Raw genomic sequence first — 16,877 nt, forward strand, 5'->3', positions numbered from 1 at the left:
AGATTTTATAGGGCAGTTGCAAAGACCATACTTTAATGATAAACTGTTTAATTGTAAATTTGGTTAATATTTTTTTTTATTCTTGACCCCTTGACTTCCTGACCCATTCAAATTCTACCATGACCCACTGATGAGTTGCAACCCAGACTTTGAATGTCACTGATATAGCCTATAGGTCAAAAAACGTCCCTCTGGAGGAGCAGTGGCAAACTTACTGACCTTGTCAATGTGACCTCGTCTCACATGTGCTAAATGTCAGTATTTGGGGCGAGCTCTTTAACAAGCCTGGGGTTAGCCGTACTTAAAGTCATTCCTGCATGTTAGTCTGTAACCTCTCACATGCTTTTTTTTTTTTTTTTTTTTTTAAGTTCATGGGTCACAAGGATAGCAGGATAACCTTCCTTTGTCCCCTTTGTTGAAATGCAGTGCAGACATTACAGAAAAACTACATTGCCCTGCAAAAGCAAACACTTAGAATTGTTTTTGTTTGATCTTATTGTCTTTTTAAAAAGGTGTTTTTTATTTTTAAAGGGGACATGTTATTGTTTGCTGTGTTTTCTGTCTTATCTACAATGTTATAATGTTAAACGTGGCCAAAACTTCAAAAAATGAGGTAAACATATTTTAGACTAATCCCTGTGAGCTAAAACATTCAGCTTTCTAACTATACTGAACGCTCCACTTTCAACTGTTTTTTCTACTCTAGGCTAAGTCTTACGCAACTCTAAACCGGCCTTCTATGATTAGTCATCTGCTCCAAGTAGGCAGGACTGGAGTGTTTTTTGTTTTGTTTCGCCATTGCAGTGTTATTATTTGCATGTACATGCTAATAGCAGTAAAATATCTGAAAATCGACCAATCAGAATTTTGGTCGAGCCACAACGTATCGACCAATAAATCGACTAGTCGACTGGGAGATTACAGCCCTAGTCCTATTGTGTAATATTTGGTTTAGTCCTACTCCAGGTTGCAGAACTTCCAGGTTCAACCAAGGGGGTAAGCGTAAACATTTTAAGCGAGAAATAGGCCAATCAGTTGCTTAATTTCAGATTGACAAAGGTCAGATTGTCGTCAGACTTTGAGAGACTCTAGTCACTCTCATCCCGCTTGTCATTTCCGGGTTCGCACTCCACTAATCAGATTGGTCATTTGAGTCCAACTGCCGGCAGTGCCCGCCTTCCGACCGAGCATGTGAGGTCGACCAAAAACGAAGGCCCCTCCAACGGTGAATTGCATGGAACACACCAAACAGACTCGAGTCACCGACGTCACCAGACTGTCCAACGGCCGATTATCGGGCGGTTGTGTCAGGGTCTTTACTGAGCAGCAACCGTGGGCAATAGGCTATGAGAAAAATGTATGTATTTTTTTTTAACATTAAAGCATCTAAACATGTTCTAGTACAAACACAAAATGCAACACTAAAACTAACATGTTTATTTACTGACCACAACTGTTCTCAGGCAGGGGATCATTCGAGGTGGTGTTTCATCACAAATGTGATGGCCAGTGGCTCAAAACAAATAATGAAGTTGAAATGAAAAAAAGGAAGTTGTCTTTCTGCAAAAGACAATAAGGTTGATAAACAGCTCCTATAAAAATTGTGCTATTGAAATAGTATGCATTTTAAAAATCAATGAATATATTTGACCTTTAGCTAAATAATTAAAGTAAATGAGTCCAACAGTATGCCTTTGCTACGTTTGCAAATAACAAGGAGATCAAAGGTCAGCTGCAGTCAAGCCGTGACCCGAGAAAAGGTAGTTTCATCATCCATGTAACTTAAATATGAAATAACAGAAACGTGTGCATGTGTGTGTGTGCGTGTACGTGTCAGCCAAATGCTCCCATGTGCTAGGACGTCATCTGCGTTCCTCCCTCTCCGTTATTCCCTCACTCCTCCCTCTGTCTGCTCCTCTCACTCTGCTCTCGTACCGGCCCTTCCTCCGCCTCTACCCGGCCACAGACCCCGCTGACTGTCCGGGACACACAGAGGAATTGTTTTTAGCTCGGACACGACGAGATAGAAGATAAATAACGGGCCGCATCTCAGCACCTCTCACATTTCCAATCTGTAGACACTTTTTGTTTTCACCGCAATTAATGTGTTTCTTAAGAGGAAAAACAAACTTTTTACGCCATGGAAAGATGTAAAAACCATTCCGGATACTAAACTTGGACACAAACTGCGCCTTCTGAGCACGAACCAGCGGGCTGGTTAGACACTCAACAGGACCGTTAGTTATTGCTAGCTAGCTAGGTGGGACCTGGACGGCTTGTCCAAAAAAACCGTTGTTTTTAAAATTGCAAGCCGGAGAGCACTTTTCACTTCGGGGGAAAACACCAAAGTAAGTACTGTTACACTTTCATGTCGTGGAGTAGTCGTTAATGTGCGCGTGAGTGGGGGGCGCACGCTCCGCATCCTCAGACGTCATTACGCAATCATAGGAATCGGTTAATTAGATGTAACTAATAGGCTTTTGCTTATTTGTGTATCAGGAAAAAACGCATGCATGTCTTTGTGTTGTTTCAACTATTTGAAAGTACGTTAATAACCGTTAACAAGGGGCAGCCTGGCGCGTGGCCCAGTGGTGGGTCGGTTTCTAAAGTTTGCTAACTAGCAGCAGATTATGTCACATTATCACTGTAACTACACGACTACAGGCCGCGGATACACACCATGATGTAAAGACAGAAATGTCTAGGGTGATAGCACGTTTAGACCCTTTTACATGATGCCTGTTATTTAAAAACAAAAGTGATTTGTTTGAGTATGGGACCCCTTCCTGCTGCCACCATTGTGTTCTTCACTTAGCTTCTCCACTATCTCCCTTTTTGAATAGCTACATTTAAGCTAGTATGAACACCACGGTGACAGAAAAACACCCTCGCATTTGAACTGACTAAGAATCTCATGACTTGAGATAGGGTGGATACTCCAGCCACCGGAAGCCCTGATGAATGTTACGGGAATAGTGTTGTTTTGTTTGTAACCAGATTTGTTTATAACACTATGAGCACTCAATCACACTTAAATGTGTGTAAATCTATGACATAATGATAGGCAAATATGTGTGCATGTGTTGTCAAGCTTTGCATCCATGCATCATGTTAATCATTGGGTGAAGTCTCATGAAAGACCAATGTCATGAAACAGTTAGTTAAATAATGAAAAAGTCGATTAAGACAAAATGTATCACCAACAAATTTTGATAATTGTTTACATTTATTAATTTAATTATTAAGTAATGGTTCCAGCTTTTTGAATGGGATGATTTTAAGTTTGGCTCTGTTATAAATAACATGGTAAATTGTGTAATTTGGGGTTATGGTTGGGCTAAATTTTATAGAGAGAACCATTAATCTAAAAGAGGATCTTTAAGCCATTTGATTTAAGTTATTGTTCCCCAGACCACAAGATACGTCCTGCTATCTGTTATTGTCAATTTAAAAGACTAACTAAATAATTCATTAGGAAGGGGAAACCTCTTGTCGATGAAAGCTCTGCATCCAGGTCAAACATTATGTTAGCCCCACAAAACCCTGAGAGTCTAGAGGAGAAATACAGAATATAACTTCTATCATTCCCTAACCTGAACAGAACATAACTTCAGCTATCATCAACTTCTACTAATTTAGCTCTGTTTTCTGACTAATCAGTAGTTAAGTTAAAGACATGAATCATTACCATTTAAAGCGTCAACGTAACAGAAAGAAAAGCCTCACATATGCTAAGGGACATCTAATTGCTCTAGGCAGGGTAACTGTACTTAACATAAAGGACATATACGGTCCTGAATCCAGTGGGAATCCATGTGAATCAACATGACAATAATACCCTTACACCTCCTGAACAGGCCTATTCAAATCACTGCTGACTGATTGAATCTCTCCATTAATAATTCATGAGGGTCACATGTTTGTGTCGGAGGCATTGTAGTTTACTTTCTTGGGATCTCTCGTCTATACAGAAGATTGGATGAGAGTGATGAACCAGATCACCGCAAACAGGCTGCCTGCCCCTCTGATGATTTTACATAATTTCCCTTTTGCAGTATACCATTTTCTACAATCTCTGTCTGCATAACCACTTTATATGCTATCTTGTACTTTATTAAAAATACCACTGTTTTCAGTCAAACCAAGATGCAGACGAATGTTTAAAATATGAAGGATGTGTCTGACTCACCCTCAGAAACCCTTCAAAATGTCTAAGGCATGACTTGAGTTACAGCTGATTTGCAGAGAGCATGCCAGCCGCCTCTTCAGGTCAATGTGACATATTCACATAGGTAGATGTATTCAACCAGCAGTCCATATCCATCAAATGACTGATCATATGAAAATATTCACATTTGAGAAGCTGGAGCAGTAAATGTTTATGTTTAATGCTTGAAAAATGACTGAAATTATTAATTGCTTAATTAGTTTCTGTCAATTGATTGACTAATAGTCTCAGCTCTACTATAAACCTTAATGCTACACTAAATCTTATAGTAATTAAATTAAAGATTATCAGTGGTGTTAAGAAAGGTTACCCAGTACCCATCAGTTTGTTACAATGTTTGAATCAATTTGTAAAACAGTCAGCTTCATCAGTGCAGTGTGCATTATGGCATTGAAGGTTTGTAGCTTGTTTTAATGTAGCTGTTCTCAGAGAATTCCTCCTGTGCCACCCTGGGCCCACACATGTCAGGCTCAGAGCTGGGTATCATTCCAGATCTTGTTATACTGCTGCTATACCTTATTGTACTTTTTTCATAACCTCACAATGAGGAATATAAAATGTTTTTCTGTCAGAAACACAGCGTTTATCGTTATCTTAATTTAAAGCATCTACATAGATACCCAACATAAAATGAAGTCTAAAATAAGTAATCAAGAATCTAAACTAAAGTATTCAATGCCAACTTTTAGTACCTGGCGGATCTTTACTTGGGTCTACTGTCATATTTCAGTGTATATATACTGTACATATATATTACTCAAAAAATCTTGACCTTATTCTGTCCATACAATACATTACTGTACCGTAATATGAGCTACAGTAATGTACAAGGCCATGAAATAATTCAAGACTGCCAACTTGTTTGATTGACTCAAACTCATTTTGACTCTTTTGTCTTGTGACCCTTAGTGATATCAGCATGTAGTCGATGTGCTGTTCTCTGACTTATCAAACTCCCAAACTTGAGATACTGAAAACTAAGCTTTGACCTCTTATTGTGTATGCTGTCTAAGCTGTCTGTGTCCTAGTAATTATTTAAAAGTTGACGTTTGAAAGAGTCAGCTTTCAGTGAACAGCTTAAGTATGGATGGATATGAGGAAATCATTAGTTATGCACGCATAAATGGTATGTTATGAATGACTCACTGCTACAGTCTTGTGACTTACGTCCCTTACGACAAATCAGCCTCCTATCATTCAGATATACAAAGTATTGGGTGTCTGTTAAACTTCATAAGATGTTATTTGTTCGTGGAGAGTGAATGGGAAAACTGGAGCACCCCCTGGTATGGTAACAGTGTGTTTACATTCTCTAAAAATTCCTGGACTCTGTACCAGGTTCCAGTCTGGTCTATTTAGGTTTTCCTCTGAGGCCTCTTCCCTTAATTTTATCCATTTTGAAACTGCATTATGGGTTTGTAAATTTAGGATTCAGGTAGAGCTGAGATGAAACATCAGTAACATCTGGAGCTATACTCTTCCAGTCTGATGTTGGGTCTTTGTTTACAATCACCACATCCTTGTAATGGATAGTCATAGTGAGGAAGAGAGAGGAGACAGTGAGATAACTTCCTTTCTCCCTCCTCTGCCAAAGACATGCTTTATTTTTATTGGACCTTTGAAATGGTCAGAGTCTGGTCATATGATCCTGTGGGCCAATGGAATGTGTTGTTAGGAAAGCTGTGGGGGGAAACGAGCTTTAACATGCTGAATTCACCGGATGATCTCAACTAGAAACCCTAAAAATATCCACTCGAATCCTATATCATCTCCATGCAGCAGCCATGCAAAATATGAAGAATATGTCTCTGTTTAGTTTCAAGCATTTCCCCTTGATTGTTTGATTTAGGTATCTGTGCATGTTTGTATGATGAGTCCTATTACAGCTAATATATTTAATAACAGTTTGTATTAGTTGTTATTAAGGGAAATCATTTAATATGCAGAGAGGTCAACACAGTCTGTCTGCATTCCTCAATCATTCTGCCCTTTGAACTACTTGTGCCCAGAAGCTCATTTAGTAATCTGTTTTGTGTTAGATTACGCTGCTTTATATGGAGCCAGACGTGCCGTCAGGGTTCAAAATTAAGTTTTATTCCACCAGCCGAATGGCTACTGAAAGTTCAAATTTTACCAGCCACTCAATAGATTACCATTGTTATTTTTTACTTGTAAGTGAAGCAAATCTGCTTGCATATTTTACCAGCATTTGCCAGGTAAATTTTGCTAATTTTGAACCATGCATGTACACAAACAAGCTGTTTGGAAGAGCTTACTAAATCTGGCAGGACACTAAAAGGAGAAATCAGATGTACGGCTACTGAAGTGGAAGAGTTGGCAAAATAACTGGGGAAAATATGTCACATTTCCTATCCACTGTGCTGAGGGAAGAGAGAGAGAAAGGAAAGCCCAGTGCTCGCCAACCATTTTGTTGCAACAGGAAATTAGGGCCATGACTAACATGACATGATGTGGAAAATAACCAACATACTCAACATGATACTATCTCATGGACAGTGTCAGAGGATAAAACTAGTAGCAATATTATTTATCTTGAGATTGAATAAATGAAGCGTGGTGTACTGATGTCAAACACCAAGAACTTACAAAGATAAGGCCATTGGCGAACATTCTAACTGTCTTTAAAAGTGTATTCTTTTTGCGGATCTTATACATTAAGTACACTGTTACTTTGTTGAAAAGTCCTTTGTCAATGTTGTTTTACCGCACTGCTTCTCTTTGTAGACCTCAGTTCTTTACATTCAAGTCTAATTCCAGCTGCATATTTTAAAGATAGTCAAGGGACGGAGCAGACATTACATACACATGGCTTAGCCCTCTGGGCCAGGGAGAGAATCCTTCTTGATTACTGGCAGGGAGGGTGGGGATGGGAGTGGAAGAGACGTGGTTACAGGGCTTTGGCATTTACAGCTACAGTGAGTGTAAGGGGGGGTTACTGTAGATCTGCAAGGGGATTCCAGAGATGAGTGTGTGCTGCTTTGCACATATGGATGAATCATGACTCACATCCCTCAGCCGCTAGTTCTCCTTTCTACTCTCTTTCCCTGCCACTCCCTGAACCTAGCAGCAGAAATATTCATCTCTGCACTCTGGATAAAAAAGGCATAGTTCGCAGTGACTGTCAACTGTTTAGGAAAGAGCTGGTGCTGAAAGCACAACGCTCAGTTGTTGGTCTGATTTCTCCTCCCTCACATGGGCCTCCTGAGCTGAGCTCCAAGCGTGCTGCTAGTGCTCTGTTCCACTGAGAGGGAAACATTGGTGCCGTCCTCTAATCCTTTTAATTACATGGTAGAGAATATATTCCCATTAACAGATGTATTCCCCTATACCTAGCCAGGCATGTATTTAAAGCCCCCAAAGCAAGCCCCTTTAGACTGTTTGTGCGTTCAGATCTTTGGTGGAACCATGTTTTTTAGGGTGTAGATTCTGCCTCACAAACATGTGTAATAAACCCGTAGAGTTGGTGATGACTCCTTGTGTGTTGTCTGTTGCAGGATGCTGACGAGGCTGAGCGAGTGGTTCTGGCAGGAGCGGCTGTGGTTTCCAGAGGGCCTGGGCTGGGCTGACCTAGAGGATCGGGATGGACGAGTTTATGCCAAAGCCCACGACTTATGGGTGGCGCTGCCCATCGCCCTTGTATTCCTCATTGTCCGTCAGATCTTTGAAAGGTCAGTCCATTTTTTGTGCTGTCTAACTGGATATCTGTGCCACTCACCTAAGGGGGGAAAATAAGTATTGAACGCGTCAACGTTTTTCCTGGTAAATATATTTTTGATGGGGCTATTGGAATGACATTTTCACCAGATGTCAGTAACAACCCAAGTAACCCACACATATATGTTCAGGACAAAAGTTCTGTGTAACAAAGTGGAATGAAAATGGGAATAAATATTGAACACATGAAGAAAAAGGGGTATAAAAAGGCATGAGAAGCCAATAAACCAGCTGAAATCTGTCAGTATTTAGGAAGCAATACTACCCCCTATTATCTCAAGTTAAAATAAGCTGGAGTTGTCCTAATTGATGGCCTATAAAATGTTTCTCAGTACCAAGGTGTCACTCAGGAAGCATTTAATGATGGGTAAAAGCAAAGAGCTTGATTGATTTGATTGTCATAGCATACACCATGTTTAGAGGAGAAACACCTAAAAACACTATACCAGCAGTGAGGTTTGGAGGTGGTAACATCATGGAGTGGGCATTTTCTACAGCATCTGGCACTGGCAAACTTCATATAATTGAAGGAAGGATGAATGAAGAAATGTACCGTGATGTTCTTGATAAAAATGTGCTGCCATCCACCAGGATGCTGAAGATGAAACAATAGTGGACATTTCAGCAAGACAGTGATCCCAAACACACAGCCAAGGAAACTCTCAATTGGTTTCAGAAAAATAAAATCAAGCTATTAGAATGGCCTAGTCAATCACCCAACTTGAATCTAATTGAAAACCTCTGGAGCGAACTGAAGAGCAGAGTTCATAGGAGATGCCCCTGAAACCAGTTTGTGTGGAAGAATGGGCAAAAATCACAGCTGAGCAATGGGTGCGACTAGTTCCTTCATACAGGAGGGGTCTTGAAGCTGTCATTACCAACAAAGGCCTTTCTACTAAGTATTAAATACATTTCAGCTAGTGTGTTCAATACTTTTTCCGTTGGTCATTTCACTTTATTACACACAACTTTATTTATGGACTGACTTGTTGTGATATATTTACTGTTATTCTTTACTGACATCTGGTGAAAATATCATGCAAATAGCCCTATCAGAAATATCTTAACTGAGAAAAATTTTGACGCGTTCAAAGCTTATTTCCACCGCTGTATGTTTTTGATTATTAATTCAATCATTACTCTTCTTTTCTGTCCTTCGGTCCAGTCTAACATGTTTTTCCCTTGATAGCTTCCCTCTGTTCCTTTTCTTTCTCCTCTTGTCTGGCCATCAGTTATCTCATACTCTGACCTCTGATTACATAATTTTTGTGCTGTGCCCTAGTTTAACAAGTACAGCCCAGTTCTTTTAAGTGATTCACATTGTTTATCATCTTTTGGAAATCAGACAGAATTTAATTTTTATTTCTAAATCCCATTTGAATCATAGAGTTATAAATTCTAGTGGACTAGCTGACAACATTATGAATATGAAAAGACAAACACACATTTACAACATGAAGGTTAATTGTTGCTCTTTGGGTTATCACTCTACAAGTAGCTGAGGCTTTTTCATCATTAGATTAAACTCTAATGATTTTATTTACTTTATGTCTTTAAGCTTTGTTTATCTTACACATAAGTAGACTATTTCTTACGCATTAAAAGAATTACCTTGATTGCACCCTTTGCTCTCTCTTCACCTCTTTTTGTGATTGCAGGACGGTGGCTACACCCCTGGCTTCTCTGCTCGGGGTGAAAGAAACAGTACGGCTCAAAGTCCCTCACAACCTTACACTGGAGTCCTACTACTATAACATTGCCAAAAGTCCCACACAGGTACATGTCTGCACACACCCATACGCACTTAAATTTGTGTGCGTTGCCAGGAATTTAAAAACCTAAATCTGACTTTTGTGCTGTTCTCAGACTTCAATAGCAAGTCTTTGCAAGCAGACTGGCTATTCAGAAAGACAAGTGCAGCGATGGTTCAGGAGACGAAGGAACCAGGACAGACCCAGTTTGCTGAAAAGGTTTCGAGAGGCTAGGTACGCAGACACACACACACACACACACACACACACACACACACACATGCACACATGTCTATGGTGCTATGGAGCAGGTTGTAACAGCTGCCTAACTTTGCATTCCCTTGGCTATATGTGCACATTTCTAAGGGCAAAAGTAGCCCTCTATTTTTAACATGCACATATTATAATGCCACTCTGCTGCTAGCATGCCTGTAGCATTGCCCTGACTCTTCTTACACATGCACAGACTGTTGCTGAGTCCCAGTGCTAATGAGTGTGGATGGTTGGATATAACCTTCCACACTCATTAGCACAGGGACTCAGGAACAGGGGGTTTCTCACCACTGTTGGCTATTTTTATGTGTGAGCATTAACTGAGTTAAACCAATAGCATGATCACCTTTTAATACAAGGCTACTGAAGCTAGCTAGTGTCAACTGGCAGATGACTCAATGTGCAGTACTACAGATAACAATATCTTTAAGAGTGCCATAAACAGCAGCACCACTGCTGGCATCACTAGCACTGACACACGCTCAGTCGTATTCATGTAGACAAATACTTTCTTAGATGATCTGTTAATGGATTATTCCACACCATGTGTTGTGTTCAATGTATAACTTCTGTGTAGGGACGGCACCATTGGCTTCATTGTCATAGTCAATGTACATGTGTGTTGACAGATCCATAAAGGGTTTTTATTACGTGACTTGAAGGGTCAGTTCACCCAAATTACGAGAAGACACCAACCTAATTGTGAGCTGGGACTAATGAAATAGTCCCGATAAAAAACATTAGAGACTTTGGAAACAGCAGTTGACAAAAAATAATCTTCTCGCAAGGTCTACCCAGTTACTGTTCTGGGGCAGATTGCTCATTTGCTTGTAAATGTTTTTCTGAGCATTTAAACATTTTAAAGGATAAGTTTCCTCCAGTCTGTTTTAATATAATAGTCATGTGCCCTTAAAGGCCCATAAGCTTGCTGTAATAATTTTTCCTGTTGTTAATGGACATTAAAGCTGTGGTATGCAATATGTGTTTGAGGTCGTCGGTCAAAAAGTATATAATAACCTTTCTGCATATTGCCTTTCAAGTGTTCTGAGAGAAAACTAGACTTCTACACCTCATGGCTCGGATTTCAGGGAGGGCATGAGACAGGAGCATAGACTGTTTAGTAATAAAAATAATAATAAGTCATTGTGAAAGATATATATCTAACTCTCCTTGTGTTACATTGGGGGTTTAAATAATAAATAAAAAATTAAAGAACTCAACAGGACATTACACAGAATGGGTTGTTTCAGTGACACTACCACCGCTGCACTACCCTGCGGAAAATTGCCGGATCCCTTTTGCTGGTGTGAATAGGCCTTGAAGTGCTCTGAAACACTAACAACTCCATCAGCTGAAATTATTTTTTATAAACAGTGTGTTCTGTATTATCCACATTAATGGTGACACTGTTGCTTTGGGATATTGTAAACATTTTTAAACGATATAAGGACAACAAATTAAGTTCAACCTGCTTTCATGGTGTTGTGAAGGATAAAGGCACCTTAGAAAATAACTTAAAACTATCTGCATGACTAAAATGAAACTTTTTTGTAATTTTGGTCAACGGACCCTTCCCAATCTGTGTCTGCAGTATATGCGTGAAAGATGATATTTACATGTAATCAGATTGATGGTCTGCATATGATGGATATGGATGTGGTTGTGAGCAGACGTAAATGTGACTGCATGTCTGTTATCCCTGGTTATGGTGTGGTTTCACTGTGTGTGTTCTGAATCAATCTGTTGTTTGTGTGCACACAGCAGGTTTCTGTTACTCTCCCTTATTTTCCCCATTGGTATATCTTTCTCTTCTTTCTCTGTGTTCACTTTTGTGTTCTTGTCTGTGTGTCTCTCTGCTGCTGTGAATTCCCCTCTCTGTAAGAGAGGCTCTCACTGTCTTTGTTACAAGATATTGAGAGGGAGTGTGTGTGTGTGTGTGTGTGTGTGTGTGTGTGTGTGTGTGTGTGTGTGTGTGTGTGTGTGTGTGTGTGTGTGTGTGTGTGTTTGCTTGCTGGTATAAAATGTGTCTCTTGTCTCTTGCCTCATTAACTGAGAAGAATGTGTGTTTGTGTGTGTGTGTGTTCTCTTTCAGTTGGAGATTTACATTTTACCTTCTTGCTTTCATTGCTGGCCTGGCCGCCCTCATCGATGTGAGTACCATGTTAACCTCAACTCCTCCTCCTCTCGTCTCTTGGTGTTTACATGCTCATTCATCACCTGCCCTGCCATTGTAACATGGCAGTTTCCACAGTTGTCTGTCTTATTTGCTGTGATTGACTTCACCTATCGCACTGTCCGAGGCGCATTGCTCATGCTGATGTTACTTTAAATAATAAGCTTTAAAATAAGCTCTGCTGTCTCATTCACAATGCATTTCTCCTTACAGAAACCTTGGCTGTATGACCTGAAAGAGATGTGGGAAGGTTTTCCTGTGCTGGTAAGTTTCTGGGATGGCTAGGTACACTGAATACACCAGGGTATCTGCATAAAAGTCTTTAAAACCATTTCATTCGTTCGATCACAAAAATGCCTTCAAAGCTATTTAAAAGTCTTCTTCAATTAATATTTTCTCCTGCCTACCAAACGTCTTTTTGAATGTAGTTGTTGGCTTTTGGGAGATGTTACAGTTCTATAAACCACATGTGAGACTGCTGCAGTTTGGTGTTGATTGTGCAGCAGGAGGCTCTCAATCCTTTTTTGTGGAAGTTTGGTCAGCGTTATCACACCTGTAGCAAACACTGTTGCTACTGCTAGCCACAGTAGCAAGGGAGCTCATCAACTCATAAGTGTCAGTTTTAGCAAAAACCTAGTTTGTTAATCCATCCCTCGGATTTGTGCCCCTTCTCTGGGTCCAGGCCATGTTAATTCTTTATATATATTACTTGTTCTGTACAGCCAGGAAGTTCTGTCAAGAAGTACTTAATAAATATAAATAGGCCTTATTGTCATCGTTTGACCGTTATGGCAGTGAAAAGGGTATTAAATTGCATTTTATGTTGTATTTAAATGGTCATACATTTAATTTGGTGAACAGTCCAGAAAGTCCGATACACACATCACATGACACTCTCTTTATACAAAGTTTCAAATAGAGCTGAAATGGGTGGTTATGTCATTATTTAGATAATTGGTTTGTCGTTTAAGTACGTTTTTAAATAAAAATTAACTTGTTGGTCTATGTCTTGTGTAATAATCAACAAAATCTGTAGGTTTTTGGACTCAACATGGGTTTGTAATGGACATTCTTTGCTATTTTCTTGGATTTTCATACCAAACAATTAATCAATTAATAAAAAGTAATAGTAAAGTATAATACGATTAACTCTGTTTGTAGTGATAAAAATGGTGAGTTGCAGCCCTAGTTTAGAATTTAGATTTGCTCACATTGGTGTATGGATTTTGAAAGTAAAGCTGTTTCCTTTGCTTCAGACTCTCCTGCCATCTCAGTATTGGTACTACATGATTGAGCTAGGTTTCTACAGCTCTCTGCTCTTCAGTGTGGCTTCTGACGTCAAACGCAAAGTGAGTGAATTCATCTCTTCACCTCCTTTGTTCAGTCGGTATTGTGTAAACAACAAGACTTTCATGGGAACAAAATTAATATATACCCAACAATTGCTGTTAATGGAAAACACATACCATTTATACAAACATTATTTGGTTTACCACTTTTTTGATTAATATATGATGAGTAACTGTATGCACAAGTAAGACAAAGTCTGTTTACTGTTACTGACTAATCAGTTTGAAATCTAGAATTGACAATGGGCTGGACATTAGACTGTTGTTACACGTGTGTGTGTGTGTGTGTGTGTGTGTGTGTGTGTGTGTGTGTGTGTGTGTGTGTGTGTGTGTGTGTGTGTGCGGGTGTGCGTGCATGTGTGTGTGTGTGTGTGTGTGTGTGTGTGTGTGTGTGTTTGGACTTTGCTCAGCCGGGGAAAGCTAAGCACAGTGGGGGGAAATCTTGCCAAAGGGGCATAATGTGTTCCTACAACAAGTTATTCTAACCTAGATGTCTCTTAAGCGGCATTTATTTCACACACACACACACACACACCAAAAACCTGCTACAAAGAAATACAGTGGGGCTCAAAAGTTTGGGCGCCCCAGGTAAAAAATGTTATTAATGTGCATAAAGAAGCCAAGAAATGATGTAAACTCCAAAAGGCATCAAATTACATGTGTATAATATGTCACAAAAAGTAAGATTTTATTTCCATCATTTACACTTTCAAAATAACAGAAAACAAAAAAATGACGTCTGCAAAAGTTTGGGCACCCTGCAGAGTTTATAGCATGCACCGCCGCCTTTGGAAAGCTGAGACCTGACAGCGTCATGGATTGTTCTTAATCTTTTTCTGTAAAGACCAGGTGATGTCAATCTTAAGGTTTTAAATGCCCAGACTCATCTGACCTTGCCTCAACAATCAGCTCCATCGGTTCTTCTAAGCAGTTGTCTAGAAAACTGAAACTGAAAATAATTGACGCTCACAAAGCAGAAGAAGGCTATAAGAAGATAGCCAAGCGTTTTTAAGATGATAATATCCTCTGTTCGGAATGTAATTAAGAAATGTCCGTCATCAGGAACAGTGGAAGTTAAAGCAAGATCTGGAAAACCAAGTAAAACATCAAACAGAACAGCTCGCAGGATTGTGAGAAAAGCAAGTCAAAATCCACGTTTGACTGCACAATCCATCCAGAAAGACCTGGCAGACACTGGAGTTGTGATACACCATCCCACTACAAAGAGATACTTTTACAGATATGGTCTTCATGGAAGAGTCATCAGAAGAAAACCTCTTCTACGTCCTCACCACAAAAATCAGCGTTTGAAGTTTACAAATGAACATATAGACAAGCCTGATGCATCGTGGAAACAAGTTCTGTGGACCGAAGAGGTTAAACTAGAACTTTTTGAAATGAGCAAAGGTACGTTTGGAGAAGAAAGGGCACCGAATTTAATGAAAAGAACCTCTGTCCAACTATTAAGCATGGGGTGGATCAATCATGCTTTGGAGTTGTATTGTAGCCAGTGGCACAGGGAACATTTCATGAGTAGAAGGAAAAATAGATTTAACAAAATTTCCATCAGTGAAAAAGCTGAAGTTAAAGAGAGGATGGCTTCTACAAATGGATAATAATCCTAAACACACCTCAAAATCCACAGTGGATTACATCAAGAGGCGTAAACTTAAGCTTTTGCCCTGGCCTTCACGATCTCCTGACCTCATCATAATTGAAAATCTATGGATAAACCATAAAAGAGCAGTGCGTGACAGACAGACCCTTCTTTATGAACATTATTTAAAAAATTTACCTGGGGTGCCCAAACATTCGAGCCCCACTGTATATATTCCAAACAGTTTAATTTTCTCATCTAAACTTTTATTTTTTCCCTCCGCCTTCTCTTTAGGACTTCAAGGAACAGATCGTTCACCATGTGGCGACCATCCTCCTCATCAGCTTCTCCTGGTGTGTTAATTACATCCGTGCCGGAACTCTCATCATGCTGGTTCACGACTCATCTGATTACTTCCTTGAGGTAAATGTCATTCCTACAGATATTGTGATTAGCGCACTCTGACAAGCAAACGTATAGATGGGGTCAGTATAAACAAAAGGTGTTAACATGCTGTATACCTACTGAGTTTTAAGTTTTGTTCACACATGATTAACTGTTTACAATGAAACTTCTAATACCCACTAATTCTGACACACTGCCACCTTGTGGATAAAACTAAAGTAACTAAACATCTTTAGTTGAATAGAGGCAAACCGGCTACCATTTTTGGTATATAAACAAATACAGTACGTTGTCCTTTATTCTTTCTTCCTTTATTCTTTCTTTCTCCCTCTGACAGTCTGCAAAGATGTTCAACTATGCAGGGTGGCGAAATGCCTGTAACTACATCTTCATTGTATTTGCTGCAATCTTCATTATCACTCGGCTGGTCATCTTCCCCTTCTGGTACACACACAGACGCGCGCACACACACACACACCCACACCCACACACATATACACACACACACACGTTTTAAGCAATTGTTTTAATGTCTACTTGGAATACACACCTTTATGTTAAATTACAATGTCCTTCATCCTCACTATCTCTTTTCCAGGATCATTTACTGTACGTGGGTTTACCCAGTGACCATCTATGAACCCTTCTTTGGATACTACTTTTTCAATGGACTTTTGATGACTTTGCAGTGTCTACATATCTTCTGGGCTGTCCTCATCATACGCATAGCAATCCGGTTCCTGACAAACAACGTAAGCAAAGGAAGAAATCTAATTTAAAATTCAAATTAAATCATGATTAACATTAGACAAATAGCAATAAATAAAGATAATGAAGAGAAAATACTAGAAAATGCAAAAGAAATAAACATTTGAAATTTGACACTGAAAATCTGCAGTTGAGACATTGAGAAGTTAAAGTTAAAATGAAGGACCTCAAAGAAATTTAAGTTCCAGTGTAAATGCTGAAGTGAAAGTGCTGACAGGTTTTAAAAAGTGATAAATTGAGCTGACAGAGTCAAGTGAAGTGGATTTCCTGAGAGAAAGTAGTGTCAGTTGAAGCGTATTAATGGGGGAAAAAACATGTCAGTTGAAGTGCCAATTGAAGTGCAAGCACTGAAAGCAGTTGGAGCAAGCCGAGTATAAACTGAGTTAGAGGGGCTTTAGACACTTTGTTCAAGGGTGATGACCTGAGAGAGGAAAGGGGTTGGAGTGTCACTTCAAGTGTAAACTGTGAAAGGAGTTGGGGTGTCACTATAGGTGTAATCACAGAAAGAAGATGAACTCACAGTATTCGTTTGTATCACATAAATATATATATATATATATATATATATATATATATATATATATATATATATATATAT

The 16,877-nt window shown here is 39.4% G+C and overlaps 1 protein-coding gene across 1 annotated transcript in view; it reads left to right on the forward strand.

Annotated features, from left to right (window-relative positions):
* Positions 1 to 1,898: 1,898 nt before the first annotated feature.
* cers2b (ceramide synthase 2b) overlaps positions 1,899 to 16,877 on the forward strand; it is a 17,422-nt gene continuing 2,443 nt past the window's right edge. The window contains exons 1-10 of the mRNA XM_034875095.1: positions 1,899 to 2,348; positions 7,744 to 7,917; positions 9,622 to 9,739; positions 9,830 to 9,948; positions 12,080 to 12,137; positions 12,374 to 12,424; positions 13,417 to 13,509; positions 15,401 to 15,529; positions 15,849 to 15,955; positions 16,110 to 16,263. Coding sequence (XP_034730986.1) covers positions 7,745 to 7,917; positions 9,622 to 9,739; positions 9,830 to 9,948; positions 12,080 to 12,137; positions 12,374 to 12,424; positions 13,417 to 13,509; positions 15,401 to 15,529; positions 15,849 to 15,955; positions 16,110 to 16,263 — 1,002 coding nt within the window. The 5' untranslated portion in view covers positions 1,899 to 2,348; position 7,744. The remainder of the gene's footprint in view (positions 2,349 to 7,743; positions 7,918 to 9,621; positions 9,740 to 9,829; positions 9,949 to 12,079; positions 12,138 to 12,373; positions 12,425 to 13,416; positions 13,510 to 15,400; positions 15,530 to 15,848; positions 15,956 to 16,109; positions 16,264 to 16,877) is intronic.

This window comes from Etheostoma cragini, chromosome 6, assembly GCF_013103735.1.
Source record: "Etheostoma cragini isolate CJK2018 chromosome 6, CSU_Ecrag_1.0, whole genome shotgun sequence".
In the NCBI taxonomy this organism is placed as follows: Eukaryota; Metazoa; Chordata; class Actinopteri; order Perciformes; family Percidae; genus Etheostoma; species Etheostoma cragini.